Source organism: Cinclus cinclus, chromosome 5, assembly GCF_963662255.1.
Source record: "Cinclus cinclus chromosome 5, bCinCin1.1, whole genome shotgun sequence".
Classification (NCBI taxonomy): Eukaryota; Metazoa; Chordata; class Aves; order Passeriformes; family Cinclidae; genus Cinclus; species Cinclus cinclus.
The window spans coordinates 40,757,130-40,776,151 of record NC_085050.1 but is presented as its reverse complement, the minus strand read 5'-3'; the positions used below and the strand labels follow the sequence as shown (position 1 = coordinate 40,776,151).

Below are 19,022 nucleotides of genomic sequence, written 5' to 3'. Positions count from 1 at the left end.
ACTGGTCCTTTGCCCTCAGGTATCCCCTATATATTGTGAACCCAACCCCTCCCCCATGTCTTTGGTCACTGCTTGCCTTTTGAACATTGCTTTTGGATACTGCTTCTCTGACCACGTGGATTAAAGGTTCTCTGGCATACCATCATACCCATCCTATTATTATAGCCACACTATTACTCAGTTAACCCAGTAAGGCTGCCACTAAGGGGAAAACCCCGTGGATGTGGCAACTACACATGGCACATTAATTTTATTTACTTTGAAAAAATATTTACAGTGGGATAATCTAGCTAAAATGAGGATTACAAAATAATATATGAAGGCCAGCATCTTCACTATTTTAAGCTTGTCTGAAGCATCTGAGCATCCAAAATATTTCCACACAGAAAATAAATTTGCACAATAAAAGGAAAAAAACCCACTATAACCATTATAACAGTCTTAAGCAGCAACAATACATTGACCAAAATGCTGGCAGGCATTTACTCAACATAATTAAACAACTTAAGCTTAATTAACTGAGATCTAAAGCAAACAAAATCATCTAATTGTACAATGTGATTAAATGTTTTAAGAGCTGCATTTAAAAAACACAGGAAACAAACCCTTCAAAGAATACTCTATCTGTGACAGAAACCAGTAAGACAAGGAATATTCACTGTTCTAGCTGAATCCTATGCTTATGCACAACAGGGTGCCTGCTTAACTACTTCCTTTAAAGTGCTGTCCATAATATTCAGAGAAGTTGGGAATCTGGTCAATTTCCCATTAAAATGCATGGAAATAATAATTATATAAAATTACATAATGCATTTAAATCAAGGAAAAGACAAGATTCTTCTCATCACAGCAAAACAAGAACCAAGCCCACAGGCTTAAAGAAGTGTTTGCATTTGAGATATACTGTAGAGAAAAAAAAAACTTATTTTTCCTAATAAATGTATGTATAAAAAAGCCATCTAGAAGCATCAGCATCCACATTTCTTGTTTTCCAGTTCTTGCTGAAAACATTGCATAGGAAGAAATCAGCTGTTAGTTTTTAATATTTCTGAGCATTAAAATGTTCTCAAAATACTACATATACCACATTTCAGAAGATGGAAACAGCAAAATCTCACAGGATAATTTTACCATCCTTCTTAAATGACTGACCTAATACCAGTGCACAAAAAGCTTCTTATTCTGTTTCTTAAGATACCCAGATCTGTTAAGAATGTACTCCAGCGCTCTGCTGTGAGAATCCATCACCCGGGGATTGAAAGACCATCTTTTGCTATTATTTTACTTGCAGATCCAGAAGTTTGAGTTTTCAGTGTTCTCTACCAAAATAATCCCATCTTTTCTGTTTAATACACCTATTCAATACTCTGGTGCAAAAGCATGTAAGGCAACTGGTTAAAAGACTCTGTTCTGTAGTGAGGTAAAGCCATGGTTGGTATGTTTATAGTAGCAAAACTGATATATAGTTTTTAACTACTCACCATTTAAATAAAGGAAAATCAGACAGTAAAACAGCTCTTTTTTATGATAGTTAAAACTAAAAAATAAAGAACTAATTTAAAAAGAAACTACACAATCTGAAGCACATGAGCATAATCCTTATAATCCTAAATGTTTCCACAGAAGGTTTTATTCTTTTTCCCCAGTAGCTTTCCAATTTGCTCACAGAGCTCCATTATCACATCATTAAAGGAAGCCAAAACCACAGATAATCTAATTAATCAAATTAATTTGGCTTCATCCAGACAGAACAAATTTCTACTTTTATTTATGAACATAAACAGCATTAAGGAATGGCAATGTATCAATTTCTAGAAGTATCATTAAGAGGCATGACATTGTTTACTTCTCCTCCCTGCTTCGCTTCTGAGGAGATTCAATTACAATTCTCAGTATCATAATTTATTAGATACATAGATTTGTTAGCACTTACAAAACAGTGGGTGAGATCTGCACTGAGCTGCTTATGACGACAAAACCAGCACTCACAACTCAAAGATCGGGAGTTAAAATACCTCCAAGCTCTCTCTGAGCTGTACCTTTCTGACTCAAGCTCTTTGAACAAACAAAAAGACAGTTGACAGTCTATCCACTACCCATGGAAATATATGAAGTGCTTTGGCAAAATCTCCTTATGTGCAGCATAATTTGTATCAAAACATGTTTTAGAAGACTGAATGGTTTGTGGCAGTATTCAACTTTTGCTTGTTTTCAAAGAGATTAAAAGGTTTAAAATCTGTTGACTGTTGTGGACATCCTCAGGAGAGCGAGCTTCATTACCTCATGCAACAACAAGAGCAGCATATGTTTCATTCAGTCCCCAGGAAGGGCCCTGAGCATCAGCCAAATCACAGAAATAAGAATTTTACGTATGTTGTCTGCTGGAAGAGTATTCTCTTTAGTACATGAGTATCACGTAAGTGTCCTGTTAAGGATGTATGCTTTTCCAGATTTTAGGAGAAATTAGCAATGTTTTTCCTTTAAATTCTGGCTTGGTATGTGTGCACAGAAGTGGGTGAGAGTGGGGTACTAGAAGGAATACTTTCTCTGAAGTGAGTGAACTTCATAAATAGTCAAATGCTTTGAAGAAACAGGGACAGTATGAGGCCCATTTCTGATGGATCATCAGGCAAGTTTGGGCTCCAGACTGCACTGGCTGTGCAAATATCTTTCAGGTAGTGTTTTACAGATTTCTAACTCTCAGTTCAGTAGTGCTCAGAGGCTTGGGAAGCTTAAGTTACTAATGCTCCTTCAGTTTCCACATGGTTCAAAACCAGTGGAAAGATAAACTTCTCAAAGGGCATTGGAAGCTATTTCTGGTCATTAAAGACATTCTGTACTGAAACAAAAACAAAGGAACAGCCCCAACACCACTATGCTAATTCTGAGAATTTAAATGCCTTCACTAAATGGAGCTTTGAGAGAGGCCCAAGTTCATGGTCTTTCTCAGTGACTATCCTCAAGTTGTTATTTAAAAAGGAAAAACAAAAAACAAACCATAAAAAACACAAAGAAAATACAAACAGGTTTGCAATATTTATGATAACATATTTTAAGGTAACATCTGATACCATCATGTATCTACCATACAACAGTGGGCTGTGCAGCAAACTACTCACCTTGTTACTAGTTCTTCTTCTGGTTTCTCATATTCTAAAAGGTGTTGAAAGTAATTTTCCAGGGCTTGAGCAGTTAAAGTTTTCTTTAGGTATGGATAGTAGAGGGGATGCCGTGCTATCACACCTGTTAGGCATTAACTGGCATTAGTTGAAATAGGAACTGTTAAAACCAAATTGTATTTATCCTTTCAAAACCAATTTGAAGTTCTCCGTTTAAATGAAATTGTACATATGGATCCCCTTTAATGAGCTCCTGTATAAAAGACAACAGCATGACAGCTCTCTCTCTGTCAGTAGAGATGTAGAGTGGAGCAAGACACCAAAGTGACCACTAAGTGATCACTAGATTTTTTTTCTTCTGCAAACAGTCCCTGCCACATAAAAGACACCTAAAAAACAACACCACCACAACAAACAACCCATAAGCAATTGTCTTCCCTTAAATGGTTTGCAAGATTTAGATATTTGAGTAATCACAACAAGGCATGATCAGTGACCAAAGGTTTGGTTTTTGCCCCACCTCTTGCACAGGATTCTGGCAAGTGTGACAAGTCACAAATACATTTTTTTTTACTGTAAATATGCTCTATATGCTTCAGCTACTTTTATGCTGAAGTTGAGGTTCCAGAGCAGCATCAGGAAAACAGCTTTGTGTCACGGGGACCTTTCTATCTGGACTTAAATTAGAGGTTAAGTTTGTTGTTGCTAGTGCTGTTCCTTAGAAAAGCAGCAGCATCTTTTTATCTGAAGCAGTCTGTTATGTATACATCATTCATGACTTGGCAATGGTAAATTGCAACAGTGGTCGATCACAGAGAAAGAAGAAAAAAAAAGAAAAAGAAGAAAAATATCAACACTGTTTCATTCTTCACCCCCCAAAAAAACCAAAAACAACAGTTTCACAAACAAGGACAAGAAAACTATATTCCTGATTACAAATGCACAAAATTCATCAGTTTCAGCATGACAGCTAATAGCAAATCAAATCCCAAACGCACCTTTAATTCATACTGAGCTTTGAACACCACACGCTCTCATCTTCCAACAAGTAAGAGAGCCAATTGTTGCATGCAGAAGTAAGGAATAGAAGGAATTATTAAACAATGCAAGAAGCAGCACAATCAATGCAAAGAGACTGCATACTGAAATATAACATTTGCATTAGCAATATAATAACATTCTTGTACGTATGAGAACAACTTTAGTATTTCCTAACACTGTCAATGTTTTAGACATAGACGTGTTACAAAATTAATGTATGAAAATACTACACATGATCAAACAACCAAGAAATTGTATTATACAACATACACACATGAAGGACTTACAACTGATGTGTAAAAGAAACCTTAAAAAGGCATTTCTTAAGTTCTGGGCGTTCAACTTTCCAACCCTAAACAAAACCCTTTCTTTTTAGTATGACATGGTAAATGACTTTTTCTTAGTACCTCAGATTACAACAGCTGCTAATCAGAAGACTACAGATATTTAATTAGTAAAATCCATGTTCAATAAGCATTCTCTTTTGTTTCAGCACAATTATAAGAAATAATGGTCAAGTGAGGTTTAAAAAAATTAAGACTAGCACTTGATACATAACTCTTATGTGAAAATGTTACATCACTTCAGAAAGCAAAAGAATGGAAAATACCTATGTTCGCAGAATTGCCTTTGTCTCCACTTCTAGTATAGGCAAGATCTTCTAAGCGATAACTATGTGGACCACTTGGCAGATCTGCACAACATAAAAATGAATTCATTTTAATGGAGCTACAAATAAATGCGTATCTTGAAGGAGTCTGTTTAAGTGCGTGCTTTTTGCATTGTTTGCAGTACTCTGAAAACATTTCCAATCCTTCTCACAGGAGCACCTAGAGAAAAAGAAGTGAGACTGGAGGCCAAAATTAGGAAGTTGATTCTTCCTGCTGCATCTCCCAAATCCCTTTCACTTTTTTACAGCCAAATGCTGTATCAGGTATCCCCTCTTCCATCACCCTTCAATATGACTTCCATATTGGCCTTAGCAACGCAGTCTCTGAAGGAGGCACAGCAGCTGCTTGTCTTTTTCTTGCCTAGCCAGTAACTTTTGTCCCCTTCACACACAGATCTCTGCTTCCAGTCGAGGTGGAAAATACCTCCAGTTGCTATTGTCCTGGTAATTCTGTAACATCTGTTTAATCTGCTAATGCCTGTAGAAAACAGTAACAACTTAAATTCCTTTTCAAGACAATGCATCTTTCACTTGCATTTGCACTATACAGCTTCTTATCCAGCTGTATAGAAGGAAACTTAAGATTTATTTTACAAGTTACTGTTTTTGCAAATATTTTCATATTATAAGAAAATACAGGCTTTCTGGGAAGCCAATCTTGATTTTTTTTTACCTTGTTGATATCTGAGTAGTGGATGTTCAAGGAACATGGATATAGTTGCATTTCACTTAAAGTTCACACGAAATATTTTTATTCATCTATGTATCAAAAAGCAAACCTATTCCTGTCCAAATCCAGACATTCAATATTATGGGATTCACACAATATATACACCACAGTCTGATCGTTAAGTTACAGACCTCTTGGAACTGTTGATTACTAAGAGTAGTAGGCTGTCACCATCTAGTTCCTGTTCTCTGAAGTGGGAGATGAAGTATCCACTTTGCTACTAAGTTTGAGTTATTCATTGAGGACACCATAACACTGAAACTTCAAGCATGGGCTATATCCAAGCTTTTAGGCAGTGAGAATTGAGTTATTTTCAGTCAGTTTTGCTTCTGATCCAACTTTCCTACAGCCATATCAACTCTCCTGGCCTCCTTGGCTTTTCAATCTCACCATCAGTAACAGACTGACCCCCCACATTCCTGATTCACAGTAAACTTCTCATCCCTCAGTACTTCTCTCCTCTGTCCCCCTTCTTTTTTTTCATCCTTCTGGACACAAGTGGCAGCTCCCCCCTCCCTCTCTGCTCCTTGGACAGCAGTAGGGGGAATATGCAGAACAGGGAAGTGACAGCCTTCCTGCTTTGTGGCAGATTCTGGTGCAACTGCTGCTGATAGCAGCTAGAAGTAGCATGTCACAAATGTCCCAAATTTAAAGGAATTGAATATACAGGGTCTTGTGTAAATCAGTTATGCTGGACTAACTTCAGGTTGTAAGGCACAATGCAATCTGAAAACACATCAGTTTGTCCTTTTTGGACTATTACTGCTTCTGCTGAGAATACCAAACTATTTGAGTTAGTTTTTTTTTTTTTAACTTTTAAAATTTTATTTTAATTTTAGGGAGTAGGAGACCCAGTATTAAGAGATCTTATGCTCCAAATGCTGGCCAGGGGCACCACATAGTGCACAGTGCACTTACTATGCAGACATGAGTAGATATGTACTCTGTGAACTGCATCAGGTAATCAGGTAAACCCAGCCCTAACCTAATCATCTTTACCTTCAACTCCTTCCTGCCCACAGAAATTGCTGACACAGACATGAGCCAGGCTGACCTGGGTAAGAGAGAAACTATGTCCAAATCCTACTGGCTGCAGTTTTCATTGACCCTGTCTGTGGCAATGACACCAGGACAGATGTCTGAAGTCCACTTGGGTATGGGTAAGAGAGGTACTGGTTAACAAAAGTGCCTTAGTAGGATATGACAATTTTTACACAGTGTATCTTGCATTTGATTGAAGCAGATCAGGCAACACTCACAAGAGGAGCTCTGCCAGCACATGTGAGTGACAGTAGCAAGGAAAACAAGAATGAAGATCTAGGGACTTACCACAGCAACCTCTTCTGCTGGGCATATATAGATCAAAAAATCTTCCCACAATCTACCAAAACAACAACTATCAACACTGAACTCCTTTAATTAACACCTAAAGTTTTGTAATATACATTAAGGCACTGTGAAAGATGAGCTGAAAGAGTGATTATAGTTTAGTCTGGCTCAGTGGCTCCTCACTGGTAGAAAGTCACAGTAGCATGAAATTTGAAAAGGCTAAAGCATCCAGTGAAAAGAACATTAGTTTTGCTTTGCGCTTGAAGCTCACAGTCTTTCCATGTTCACTTGCAAGCAGAAATGTACCATGAAATTTGGCAGAAAATATGTAAGTATGCATTTATTTAATTGGGAAGTATTATTTTTTTTATTAAACACCTCCATTTAGAGTGGATCTGAAAGTCCAGCTAAATCTCATGGCTCATTTTGGACAAGATTATCACACTTTGTACACTACAGAAATCATATTAATTTTAAATAATTTAATTCAACATACAATTAAAACCAAAATATAGTGCTTCTTCAAAGGCTAAAATTTGACAATCTAAATTACATAAGCTGTAGAAATCTTCTCTAGACATTTTACAGTCAGTCTTTAAAATCTCCCTTTAAACAAACCAGTTCAAGTCAGTGTTCTGGTGTTCTCATTTATTATTACCTTAACTGATTTATCTTTCATGATCTGTTTATCAGGAAATTGTTTTCATTTAATAAACATCTTAAACAAATCTACAAAATTATTTCCATCAAAGCTAGGGAAAACAGTAAATTCAAATTCCACCCTCCCAGAGGCACATCTAGCAGCATATTTTAAATCCATTTCACATATTTCTCTTATCTATTTAAGGACAACTAACAGTCCCTCACACTTGAGATAATCATGAAACTAAGAAAAATACTTTCCTCCTTTTTAATAGCTAACAGAAAATGCTTTAGCAGAAGCTATTCCTTTTACAGTCTAACCCATCTGTCTTTCTCATCCATGCTGTCCTACATTAAGCCACAGAAGTAGTTAAGTATTTAGTCACATACAGAAAGCATTTATATTCACAACCAAGGGCAAAAGTTTAGAGATCCTTCTCAGGGGAAACAACCAGAAAAGTTCTGCTGTCTCTCAGAAGTAGGGTTATGCCTGAAAAAAGCCTGAAGAATTCAATAGTTAAAGTCTTGTCAAGTTATAAAAAGGCAGTAGGGAATCCAACAGCTTTTTGCTTCTCCAATATTCAGTACTATAGCCACCTTGGAAAAAGACCCCAAACCCAGGACCTATGCTAACCCTTTCACTAAGCAGAACAATGACTTCCTTAACTTGCCTAGTCTGATGGTGCAAATACCCCGCTGCCCTCCTGAGAACTCCCAGGGAGCTGAGAGACATTCGTGTGGCATCAGATTTCCAATGGACATAAGAGCTGAAACCATACTTGTTTCTGTACAGCACAAATCACTGTACTGAAGAGATGTTTGAATAGACAAATCAATACCTGCATTGCAATCAGGCATCCACTATCAGTGGCTTTCAAATGGCAGTAAACACAGAGTCACGTATGTATTTAAAATTTCTCTGTGTGATATAAACATTCCCTAATAACCCATATTAGCTGTTACATTGTTTTATTAATAGTTTTGAGAAACACTACCCACCTTTATCTGGAATCTAGAGTAAACCTTAACATGTAAATGCCTTAACAGCATTAATTATTTTAAGTATACACAGACTTTAATATCTTAATTACTCTTTCACCATCAGTATTATTTTTAGAATTTTTTCTAACTCATAATTTTTAGGTAGAGTCACATGATTCACTTTTTCAAATACCTATCCACAGCTTTAAGTCAATTCTCTCATTTCTCTGGTAAGCAGAAATAACATAATGAAGACTGTTTGGACCAAAAGGGAATTATGGAGTATACTATACTTTAAGAAATGCTGTATATAGTTCAGCCATTAGAAATAACAAAAATTTCCAGGTGTCCAGCACTTCCAATAATTGCTTGTACAAGCAACTCTGATTTAACACTTCCTTTTCATTGCAGACATCCTGACCTGCTCCATTCAGCTCACTGGTTAGCCCTTCTCAAGGTTCTCTTCTTTCTCAGAGAATTTGGTTAGAAAAGTCTAGCAGCAACACAGGAACTATCATGCAGTATTAACTCAGTATGGTTTCTTTTAGTTACCAGTTCCAGGTTGATCCCCTTCTTGTTAATTTTGTGAAGGCTGCCATATGGAACAGAAGTGAGGTTTAATTATCTAAGTGCTGTAAGTCATTCTGTTCATCTGTCCTCTATTCTGAACACTATTCCTAGGATTCACAAAAAGTAAGATTACAGTATTCTTTGAAACCATGTTTCAATTTCAAGCCAGCTTTACCTGGTTTTCAGTTGCGTTTAAGGCTTAGGGGTTTTTAACAAAAACTTACTTCCACACTAGTTACAATCTCAAATACATGTTATACTGCATGACACTAACCACCTTCCAAGAAAACACTTTGTGTTTTGCAACAGCCATAAAAATGCATCATATAAGGAGGCAAAATTTATTGCACAGACAAAAATCTAACACTATTTACAAGGATGAAGGTAACAAATGATACAGTCACAAGTACAAAGATGAACATACCTTTCAATTCACTGCTAATCTTGGGCAGATCAAATGAAACCACCTCATCTGATGTGAATATGAGATCGTCCTCAAATATCTCAACATGCTGCCCATTTAAAAACAGGTTGATCTGTACAAAGAACACAGATTTTCAAACAGTCAAATCACAAATCCACTGCAATGTGGATAAATAAAGCATACTCCTAATTAAGTACTAGTAGACTTCCAGTAACAGCTTTACGGATAAGACTCTGTTGCTCCTTTTTAAAAGGTACAATAAAATAACAATTAATTATATACCTAAAAGAAACATTTCTTTAAGGAAAAAAAAAAAAAAGATATAAAAACCCAAATAAATGCTCCATCCAATTTGGTATCTCTTAAAGGAAAAGAAACTTCTTTCCATCTCACTCTATATACTGCAACACTGCTGGGATTTTATGTCACAACTCTTGAATACCAGCTGAATACCAAAACTTGAACGTTTCCATCTTTTCCACTATGCAACTCCCTTTTCTTCTTAATGTTGATGTCTGTATTAAAGACAAGCTTCTCTCTACATTCTGTGTTCATCTTCAAATATACCTGGTGAAAGTTGCTAAAACATACATCAATACAGGAATTTTGGACTTGGTTGTTGCTCAGTAGCAATACTTAGAGTAGACTCTAAGTCAACGACTTTTCAGTTTCCCATGCTCTGCCAGCAAGCAGGTGCACAGGAAGCTGGGCAGGAGCATGGCCAGAACAGCTGACCTGAACTGGCCAGAGGGATATTCCACACCAAAGAAGATCATACCCAGTATATGAGTTGAGTGGGGAGCTTCTGATCGCTGCTGGAGGACAGGCTGGGCATTGGTCAGTGGGTGAAGGGAGACACTCTACAAGTGTACTTGTCTTTCCTGGGTTTTACTCCCCTCTTACTTTTTTGTCACCTCCCTTTTAACAATACCAACTACTACTACTTTGTTTCCATTACTGAACTGTTTTTATCTGAACTTGTGTGGGCGTTATTTTACCACTTTTCCAATTCTTCTCCCTATTACACTGGGGTGGTGGGTGAGAGAGTGTCTAAGTGGTACTTAGCTGCCAGCTAGGAATAAACCCTGACAGGCCTTTTTCATGCCCAACATGGGGCTTAATGTTTTGAGATAACAGATCTGATTAGACTATGTTAGAACAAATTTCTTACAAGCATTCATTGTGTTAGTTTAATAGCCACTGGTCAAAATGACTCATTTGCTCTCAAAGTTGATGTGTTTGTTCCTTAAGTTCAATTATGTACTGCCTTACTTGCAATATATGTTCTGTTACGATTTTTATTACCCATGGAAACTGGGCTGAGGTTATCAAGCTATACTTTGTAACACTGGCTAATGATATAATTGCTTGTTGTGAAACTAATCTGGTATTTGCACTCAGCATTGCTGTCATCCCTGGACTTGGGAGTCTATCAGAAAGTATTGATAATTGTACCTTTTGCCTTTTCTCTTTTGAAACTCAGACCATAGAGGGGACACACTTCCCTTCTTCTTCCCCTTCTCCTCCAGGCTAAATATAATAGATCTTGAGAATTTTTAATATCCTGGGATGCTCAAATTAGCATGTTCCTATCATTATGTCTTCACAGAATCAATTAGATTGGGAAAGACCTCTGAGATCATCAAGCCCAACCTATGATCCAACACCACCATGTCAAGTAGACCTAAGTGCCACATCCAGTCTTTCCTTAGAAATACCTCCAGGTATGATGACCCCACCTCCTCTCAGGTAGCTGCAGTGTGCGACAAGGTCTTCCCTGAACTTCATTCTCCCCAGGCTAAACAAACACAGCTCCCTCAGCTGCTCCTCATGAGACTTTGTGCTCCAGACCCTACACCAGTTTTCCCAGCTTCTCTGGGTGTGCTCCAGCACCTCAAAGTCCCTCCTAAACTGAGGGGCCCAGAACTGGACTTATGACTTGAGATGTCCACTGCTGAATACAGGAGGATGACTACTGCCCTGGTCCTGCTGGCCACACTATTGCTGATACAGGCCAGGATGCCACTGACCTTGGCCACCTGGGCACACTGCTGGTTCACGTCTTGTGAATGTGTTCCAGGTCTTGTTTTATGTTTAAGCAGTTATTTAAGACTATTTCTCAGAGACCAGCCCTGCAGAGAAAGACTCTGGGGTGATGGTTGATTGAAAACTCAACATAACCCATCAGTGTACATTCACAGCCCAGGAAGTCAAATACTGACCTGCAGCAAAAGGAGTGTGGCCAGCCATTTGCAGGAGGTGATTCTCCCCCTCTACACTGCTCTTGTGACACCTCACTTGGAGCATTGTGTACAGTGCTGGTGTCCCCAAAATATGAAGGGCATGGACCTGCTGGAGCAAGTCCAGAGAAGACCATGAAGTTCATAAAACAACTGTAACACCTTCCCTACAAAAACAGACTGAGGGAGCTGGGGCTGTTCAGCCTGGAGAAGAGAAGCTTGTGTGGAGACCACATAGCAACCTACCAGTATCTGAAGGGGCCCACATGGAAGCTGGAGCGAGACTTTGTCAGGAAATGTAGTGACAGGACAGTGGTAATAGGTACAAACTGAAAAAGGGGAAATTTAGGTTAGATATTAAGAGGAAATTTTTCACTGTGAGGGTGGTAAAGACACTGAAACTAGCTGCCCAAGGAAGTTAGGGACGACCTATCCCTGGAGGTGTTCAAAGCCAGACTGGTCTATTGGGAAGTATCCCTGCCCATGGCAGTGAAGGCTGTGACTAGATGATCTTTAAGCAATAGTTCAACCCCTTAACATTTTATGATTGTCTGATCTGCCCCAAGGCTGGACTGGTAAGATGTAGGTAATGGTATGGGTAAGTGCATAGGACTGTGAGCAGCTTGCATTTTGGAACTTTGAACAAGCGCAGAATCCAGAAAAACTAGTAAAATATTTGGAAAAAGTAAGCTGTCACCTTGCCAATTCCAGAGAGACAAATCACTGAAACATGCTGGCTGAGGCCTACTCAGTTCTGTTTGACACTATTCTTTGCAAGGGGGAAAGAAAGTCTCTGGATCTGATTATAAAACAAAAACCCTGCAGCTACTCCAACCCTGGTTACAAGGCACTGCAGAGGAATGAGAGGAGTAACCCCTCCTAATTATCAGTCACTCCTATATACAAGAAATGGACACAAAACTCAACCTGTAAAGGAGGATGAAACAGCACCATCACAAGAACAGGAGAAAGAAGCAGAACAAGATACCTATGTGAGTCAGATGTGGGATATACAAAAATATTTCACTTGTCTTCCAGGTCAGCGCATTATCACCTGGCTGCTATGATGCTGGGATAATGGAGCTAGTAGCCTGTAATTCTAGGGTAGGGAAGCCAAGTAGCTATGATCACTTTCTATGGAAGGGGGCATTTGACAAAGGGGCCTAGGCTGTCAGCCTCTGAAGATGACTCCTGCTAAGTCTGAAGGAAACGTAACCCTCCAAGGAAAATGCTGTATGTCACCTAGATAAGAGGACCACAATGCAGGGAGGTATCCAGTTCTTGAAGGAATTAGCCATGAGAGAGATGATTTATTATGACCTGACTAACATGCAGCTACCCACAGATCCACATGAAGCAATTCCTATGACGCACAGGACATCAATTTGTGTACAGGACATCATCACTGCATCCCAACTGATTGGCAGCAATGACCTGGAGAGACAAAGAGGCACCAGCTGTGAATCAACTGGCTCAACACTTCCAACAATATGGGGAAAGAAAAAAAAAAAAAGTCTTGCTCCCTGATATATATATATGGATCAGTATCTCAGCTTTAAACAGTAAGCATCCTTTTGATTAAGAGGAAGAATGTAGGAAGTATGCACACAGCAGGCTACCCTTCAGTTTTACCTGTGGGACCACTGAAAGGACATGAGGAAGTGGGATGGAAGTGCGTGGCACCCAATTCATCTGTACTGGAGGACTCCCAGTATGAAAGACTCAGACACAATCAGCTTAAACTTCCAGAACAAAACAATATAAACAAACTTAGCTTCGGCAGTTATCGGTGCTGAGTTGTAAGCAAATGCAAAATTACTCTAGTCAGCACTCTTTCTTAAGATGGCCCTTAAAGAATAACTCAAAGTGACCTGCCTTCAGTAGGTTTGCTGCAATTTCTCTCTATATGAAAGCTTTAGGTTACCTTCAAAGCACACATGGTAAAAACTACTATTTGAACAGTAAAACCACTGGTGATCTATGATAAAAATCAGTACAATTGCATAAAAGCAGTGGAAACAACAAACATACATTGAATCCAAACCAACATCCAAAACGGTGTTATCAAACAAAAGAAAAGAACTCACTACAGCAATGCTAACATAACTCATAATCTGCTTATGGAATTTTTTTCGTTTTAGGTCAAATGCTGACCTAGAGCAACTAGACTCTTTGTAACTGAACATCTAATTTAGAAAATCAGTTAATTCACACTTTACTCACTCTGTAATCTCTTACTGGACAATAGTTTTTAAAACATGGCTAAAATTTTGAATCAAGAACTTCAATCACACTATACATTTACCCTCAGTATTACTGCAGGACAACAGTGATAGGACACATTGCATCTTGCTGACAGCATATCAGTGACCCTATCAGATTAGTTACACAGAGCAAGGACTTTTTCTGTACTGAAAAGAGTAAATGAGACACTGCTTTCTTTCCTTGTTAAATTAGGTTACTGTTTAATCTCAACAGAATTTTGCCAAGTCTGGAACACAGTGCTAATTAAGTTAATGCCGAATTTGAACAACACAGTGGTAGGCTAAACTTACATAAAGATAATAATTTCACACTAAACTTGGCAAAGACAAGCCATTTGTGTAGGGCAAAATGCAAGTGATGATAAAAGTACTTCAACTTAAGACAACAAGAAAGGTGGATTTTTTAAAAACGCTTTTCCATCGTGAAGAATTTGTAATTAACTTAGATTTAATAACTAAATGGCATCTTCTTTGTAAAGTTGTGGAATTAAAATATTTTCCTTTAATGAAGAATACTGCTTAAATAATAGGGGTTGGTTGTGCTAAGCACTGTATGAATGTTAAAGAACAAAAACAAAACAGTCTCTTCCTGATCCTCCTTGCCTACTTTTTCACTTGCTGCCTATGCTCCCAAAGCTTTTCTGAGCCACCCTAAGCAGAAGCCCATGACAATAGCTGTGGCCCAACACAGACTTACATTCCAGCCTTTGGTAACTTTCTTGATGGTGGATGGGTGAGAAAGAAGGCTGAGTATTATGATGCCATGATATGAAAGGGATGCAAGTTTCAAGTTACTTGAAAAAGAAGGGCATATATGCAGTTTTGTCTGCAGTTTCCAAAGGATAAATTCAGTATCTGATGGCATTCAGAAGAGCAGAGACAATGTTTATTTTAAATCCAAACACTTTATGGCTTCAGCAAAACCAATTTCTTCAAGTTTATCCTGAAAACCTTGAATTAGAGGGGGTTACATGCATCACAACAAAGAAGCAGGCTCTAGATGAACAGGTCATCTTCCACTGTAATCTCTAACCTAGGGCTGCCTAGACATCTGAACTGTACATTCCTGGACTGAAAGAAACCATTGCTGTGAACTAAATAGGGCCACAGAGTCACAGGTTCCTCCATGATAGCACCATAGCTGCACAGGCTTTCATAACTTGACAAGTTTTTGTAATACAGGCAAGAAGAGAAATTACTACTTCTGTTTTTATAGACAGGATATATGGAAGGAGAAAGCTCAACTCTGTTAAGGAAAAACCTGTTGAATCAGAGGAAAGTCAATTATTTTAGTATTTATTCCCAGTATTATACACAAAATATACCACTCCCCAAAAACTCAGAAGATTTATCCAAGTTCACAAGATTAATGTTCCTCTCTTTGAACACCCAACTGCCTACTCTTTAAAGAGAGTCCAGTACTCTTCAAGAAAGTCTGCAATTTTCTTAAGCACTCTTTTTTGCAAATGCAGTAAAAATAATTTAAACCTACAATTCCAGGAACCTGAAGAGAGAAGCTCGGTCTTGATGCAATGTATTTAAAAATTAGCAGTAATTAAAATGGAAGGCTGGCAAGTTCAACTGCTGCAAAACATTCTGTGCGAATAACATTAGTATCTCAGGAAATATTTTTTAATCAAAGTCACCAGACTACTTTGCAGCTTTATTACTGGAAGTCACCAAAAAATGCCAGAATCAGCAGGATTTTTCAAATTACTTCCAAGAAAACAGAACTCAGACTTTAAGCAGTAGGTCTTACCTGAACATTGCTTTTGGGATAATAGAAGAAAAATGGCTTCAAAACTGGAGACCTAGACACAGAAAACAATAAGCTTAAATGTATTTACCTAGACATTAATGAAACTGGCTGATCATACACATTTGCACTAGTCATACTTCAGATATGTGGGAAATTAAATCCTTTCAACCATGATTAGCAACTGTTTTTTGACCAACTCTGGAAAGCCTGAGAAGTACAAAAACTCCTTAAATTCCATTATTAAGAATATAAGATTTTGTTTAAAACACTGAAGAAAATTTTACTGAGCGGAGGTAGCCAAAACAGCAAAAAATACTTTCTTGACAAAGGATATGCTTCTTGACATTGAAGTCTACTACACTGTCAGTAGCCCCACACTGATACCTAGGCCAGCTACACAGAGCTACTGGAAATAGAGCCACAGGTTCTTCTCCTGTCTTCATGTGCAGTATTTGCTAAATGACAGGTGAGTTTTAGATGAATAAGCATGAAAAGGTGAGGATAAAAATCACCATAAGATTTAAGCCATATCTAGAACAAAACTGAATCAAGCCAGGTTTTTTTTTAAACATGCTCAACATTACTAGGTTCACCCCAGTCATGAAATGGTTTCATGCTATAATTTTCTGGGATGTTCTAGCATTTGACCTTACATTTCTAGGTGAAGTGTGCTCATACAGATGTTAATTTGGTGGGCCCATATTCCAAACTAATAGCTAGAAAACTGGTCCAGAAATTTGCATGTATTAATGTGGTCAAGCCACTGGCTTGCACTGAAGTTGCAGTTCAAGTTTTCCCTACAGCTCATTAAACAAAGACATTGCTATGAGCTGCTCAGAAACTTGCGTAACTCACATTTAATTCAATAAAAAATTTTACTATTTTCGTGTATACCATATAGCACTCACTATTATTTTGTTATCAGCTATTAAGCTGAGAGTGACACAGGAAGATTTATTTGCTTCTGTGATTGCTGTCCCAAGCTGGGGAAGCTTGTGATGGTGACTGGTAGGAACATTATCATCACCCATTACAACAAGTTAATGATCAAAAGTTAACTTACACTCTGGGGCGCCCTCCAACAATTCCAGTGAGGCCCGGAGCTGGAAAAGGAAATTAAATTCACAAAAGAATAATTAAAGCCCTCTTCAAAACATCAAAGCTTGTATCTTATCATAGCTTGAATTGATCAATTTTTAATAAATGCAGGGAAAACTCTAGAAAATTACAAACATTCTCATAAATTAACAAAACTGAACATTTTATACAAGTTAAAAGGCAAAACACAACTGTGAATTTTAACAAAAAATTTAAATGTGGAAACTGAAGTAAATCTTTAGAATATTCATTCAAATATATGAATTTGTATATGAATATTCATTGTATTGAATGTCAGTGAGGTAAAATATTTGACAGAAAGAATTTAGCTTTAGTTTTTTTGTCCTTGTTTTATTTACTTTCAAAGAGAGAAGAGAAGCAATTCAGATGGACTATGGTTTCTTTTAGCATTTGTTGAATATGACTTTGCTTGTTTAGATTAACTGTTTAATTTGAATTATTCTCTTTAGCCTTTAAACTAACTTTGCTTTTTTAAGGTGCTGAATACTGCAGATACCATTCTCCCTCTGATACACCGGCAATTCAGGGGCTTAAGGCACTAGCATGAGCCCAGATCTGAGGTAAGTCAGCACTGTATTATCAGGTTGTCAGGTTCTACTATCATAAAACCCACCTGCTCAGCTCAGTATTTCTGAAAGAAACAGTTCTGCTCTCCTTATCCTGAGCATAGCTTCTCACCTTCTGTCTGGCATGGACAGTATGAATACACAATGCATCAGAGCTCCAAATAGTATTGCAGGGGAAAGAAACAGTAAAATGCATACATTATATCAGCCTAGGAATTAATTAACGACCATGTTAAGCAGTTCCTTTTAAAAATAAGTGCTGTTGAAAGTTGCCCACATGTTGTATTTGGCCAAATTAATTCTGGATAAAAAGGGCTTCATGCTTTTTGCAGGTGTGAAATCCCTCAGTTGGTGCTCCAAGCAAACTAAAAGCCATGTAACTGCGCTGTTGTGAAACTAAAGCTAACAGTGATGAGCACTCCACAGCAGGCTGTTCTAGCTTGGATTCAGTGCCTTGTCAATCTGGACATGCAAGTGGCAGCAGAGATTACAGAACCTTGCTACATTCATACTCATTAGAAGCAACTTCCCTAAAAAAGTCTGACATTTTATAGTACAGTGAATAAGCCTTCAGAAGAAACAGCATCACAAATAACCACCTCCCTACTCACTAAGTACTGCTAAAAACAAAAGTGGTGGTGGATAGAATATGAAAGAATCTTACGTTAAGTATTACATGATTTTAAATGATCCAGTGAGGTTTCAGCCCTGTACATCTTACCTGTGCACTCATTCAAGCAGAACTGCCACTCAGCAACAAAACCAGCTGCCGTGATTTTATTGAACTATGGGCCTGGTTTGTCTGTTTAGGCTGCTGGTGAAGAAGCGTGGAAGGTGAAAGTCATGTTGAAAATACAGGTCCATAAAGCTAGTTATATTATCTGTGGACTGTCATATGGGCCACTTCCTACTAGGCAGCTGAACTGCTCATTAAGGATACCAGATTTCGCTCCAACATCAACTTCAACTTCCTAAAAGCTTTTAAAGAAAGCTCTTCATTCTCTTCCTTTCACACAAGGGATCTTAACTACAACAAAGTAGTACTCAACATAGACAAGAAAACAATCCAACTAAGAGCAAAAATTGCTCACACCTAAGATAACCACCTTCTGATGATCTTCGAGAAGTTCCTGAGTACAAGCTACTGTAACTGCAGATCTGTCTTTGGAGGTACTACAGCTATCCCTGCAACTGCAGAGCAAAGCTACACCAATATTCCAGTTGCAACACTATTAAGGTTTATGCTATGATTATTGTTTATGCGCATATAAATATGATTGAAGCAATTTGAAGTCCAATTTAATTTTTATCTATATGAAATTCCTAGTTAGGTTTCAAGCAGAGAAGACAAAGCAAATCTTAAATTACTGATTGTAAGCCACAACCAGTTTCTTAATTCTGTAAACAGCACAAGAGGTGTGAACACCTCACCTCAACCCAGGACTCAGATTCCTATTACATTTCTCCAGTAAAACAAAATAAGGCAATGGAAGGTGCAGTACAACCAAGTAACAGTGAACTTGTCACTGTGGCCACACCTGCCTATGCTAATTAAATTATGATCTCTT

At 37.9% G+C, this 19,022-nt stretch overlaps 1 protein-coding gene across 1 annotated transcript in view; it reads right to left on the bottom strand.

Annotated features, from left to right (window-relative positions):
* LOC134044419 (uncharacterized) overlaps positions 1-19,022 on the bottom strand; it is a 59,702-nt gene that overhangs the window by 6,399 nt on the left and 34,281 nt on the right. The window contains exons 14-18 of the mRNA XM_062493645.1: positions 16,833-16,872; positions 15,770-15,821; positions 9,507-9,618; positions 4,771-4,854; positions 3,120-3,243 (exon numbers count right to left, since the gene is read on the bottom strand). Coding sequence (XP_062349629.1) covers positions 3,120-3,243; positions 4,771-4,854; positions 9,507-9,618; positions 15,770-15,821; positions 16,833-16,872 — 412 coding nt within the window. The remainder of the gene's footprint in view (positions 1-3,119; positions 3,244-4,770; positions 4,855-9,506; positions 9,619-15,769; positions 15,822-16,832; positions 16,873-19,022) is intronic.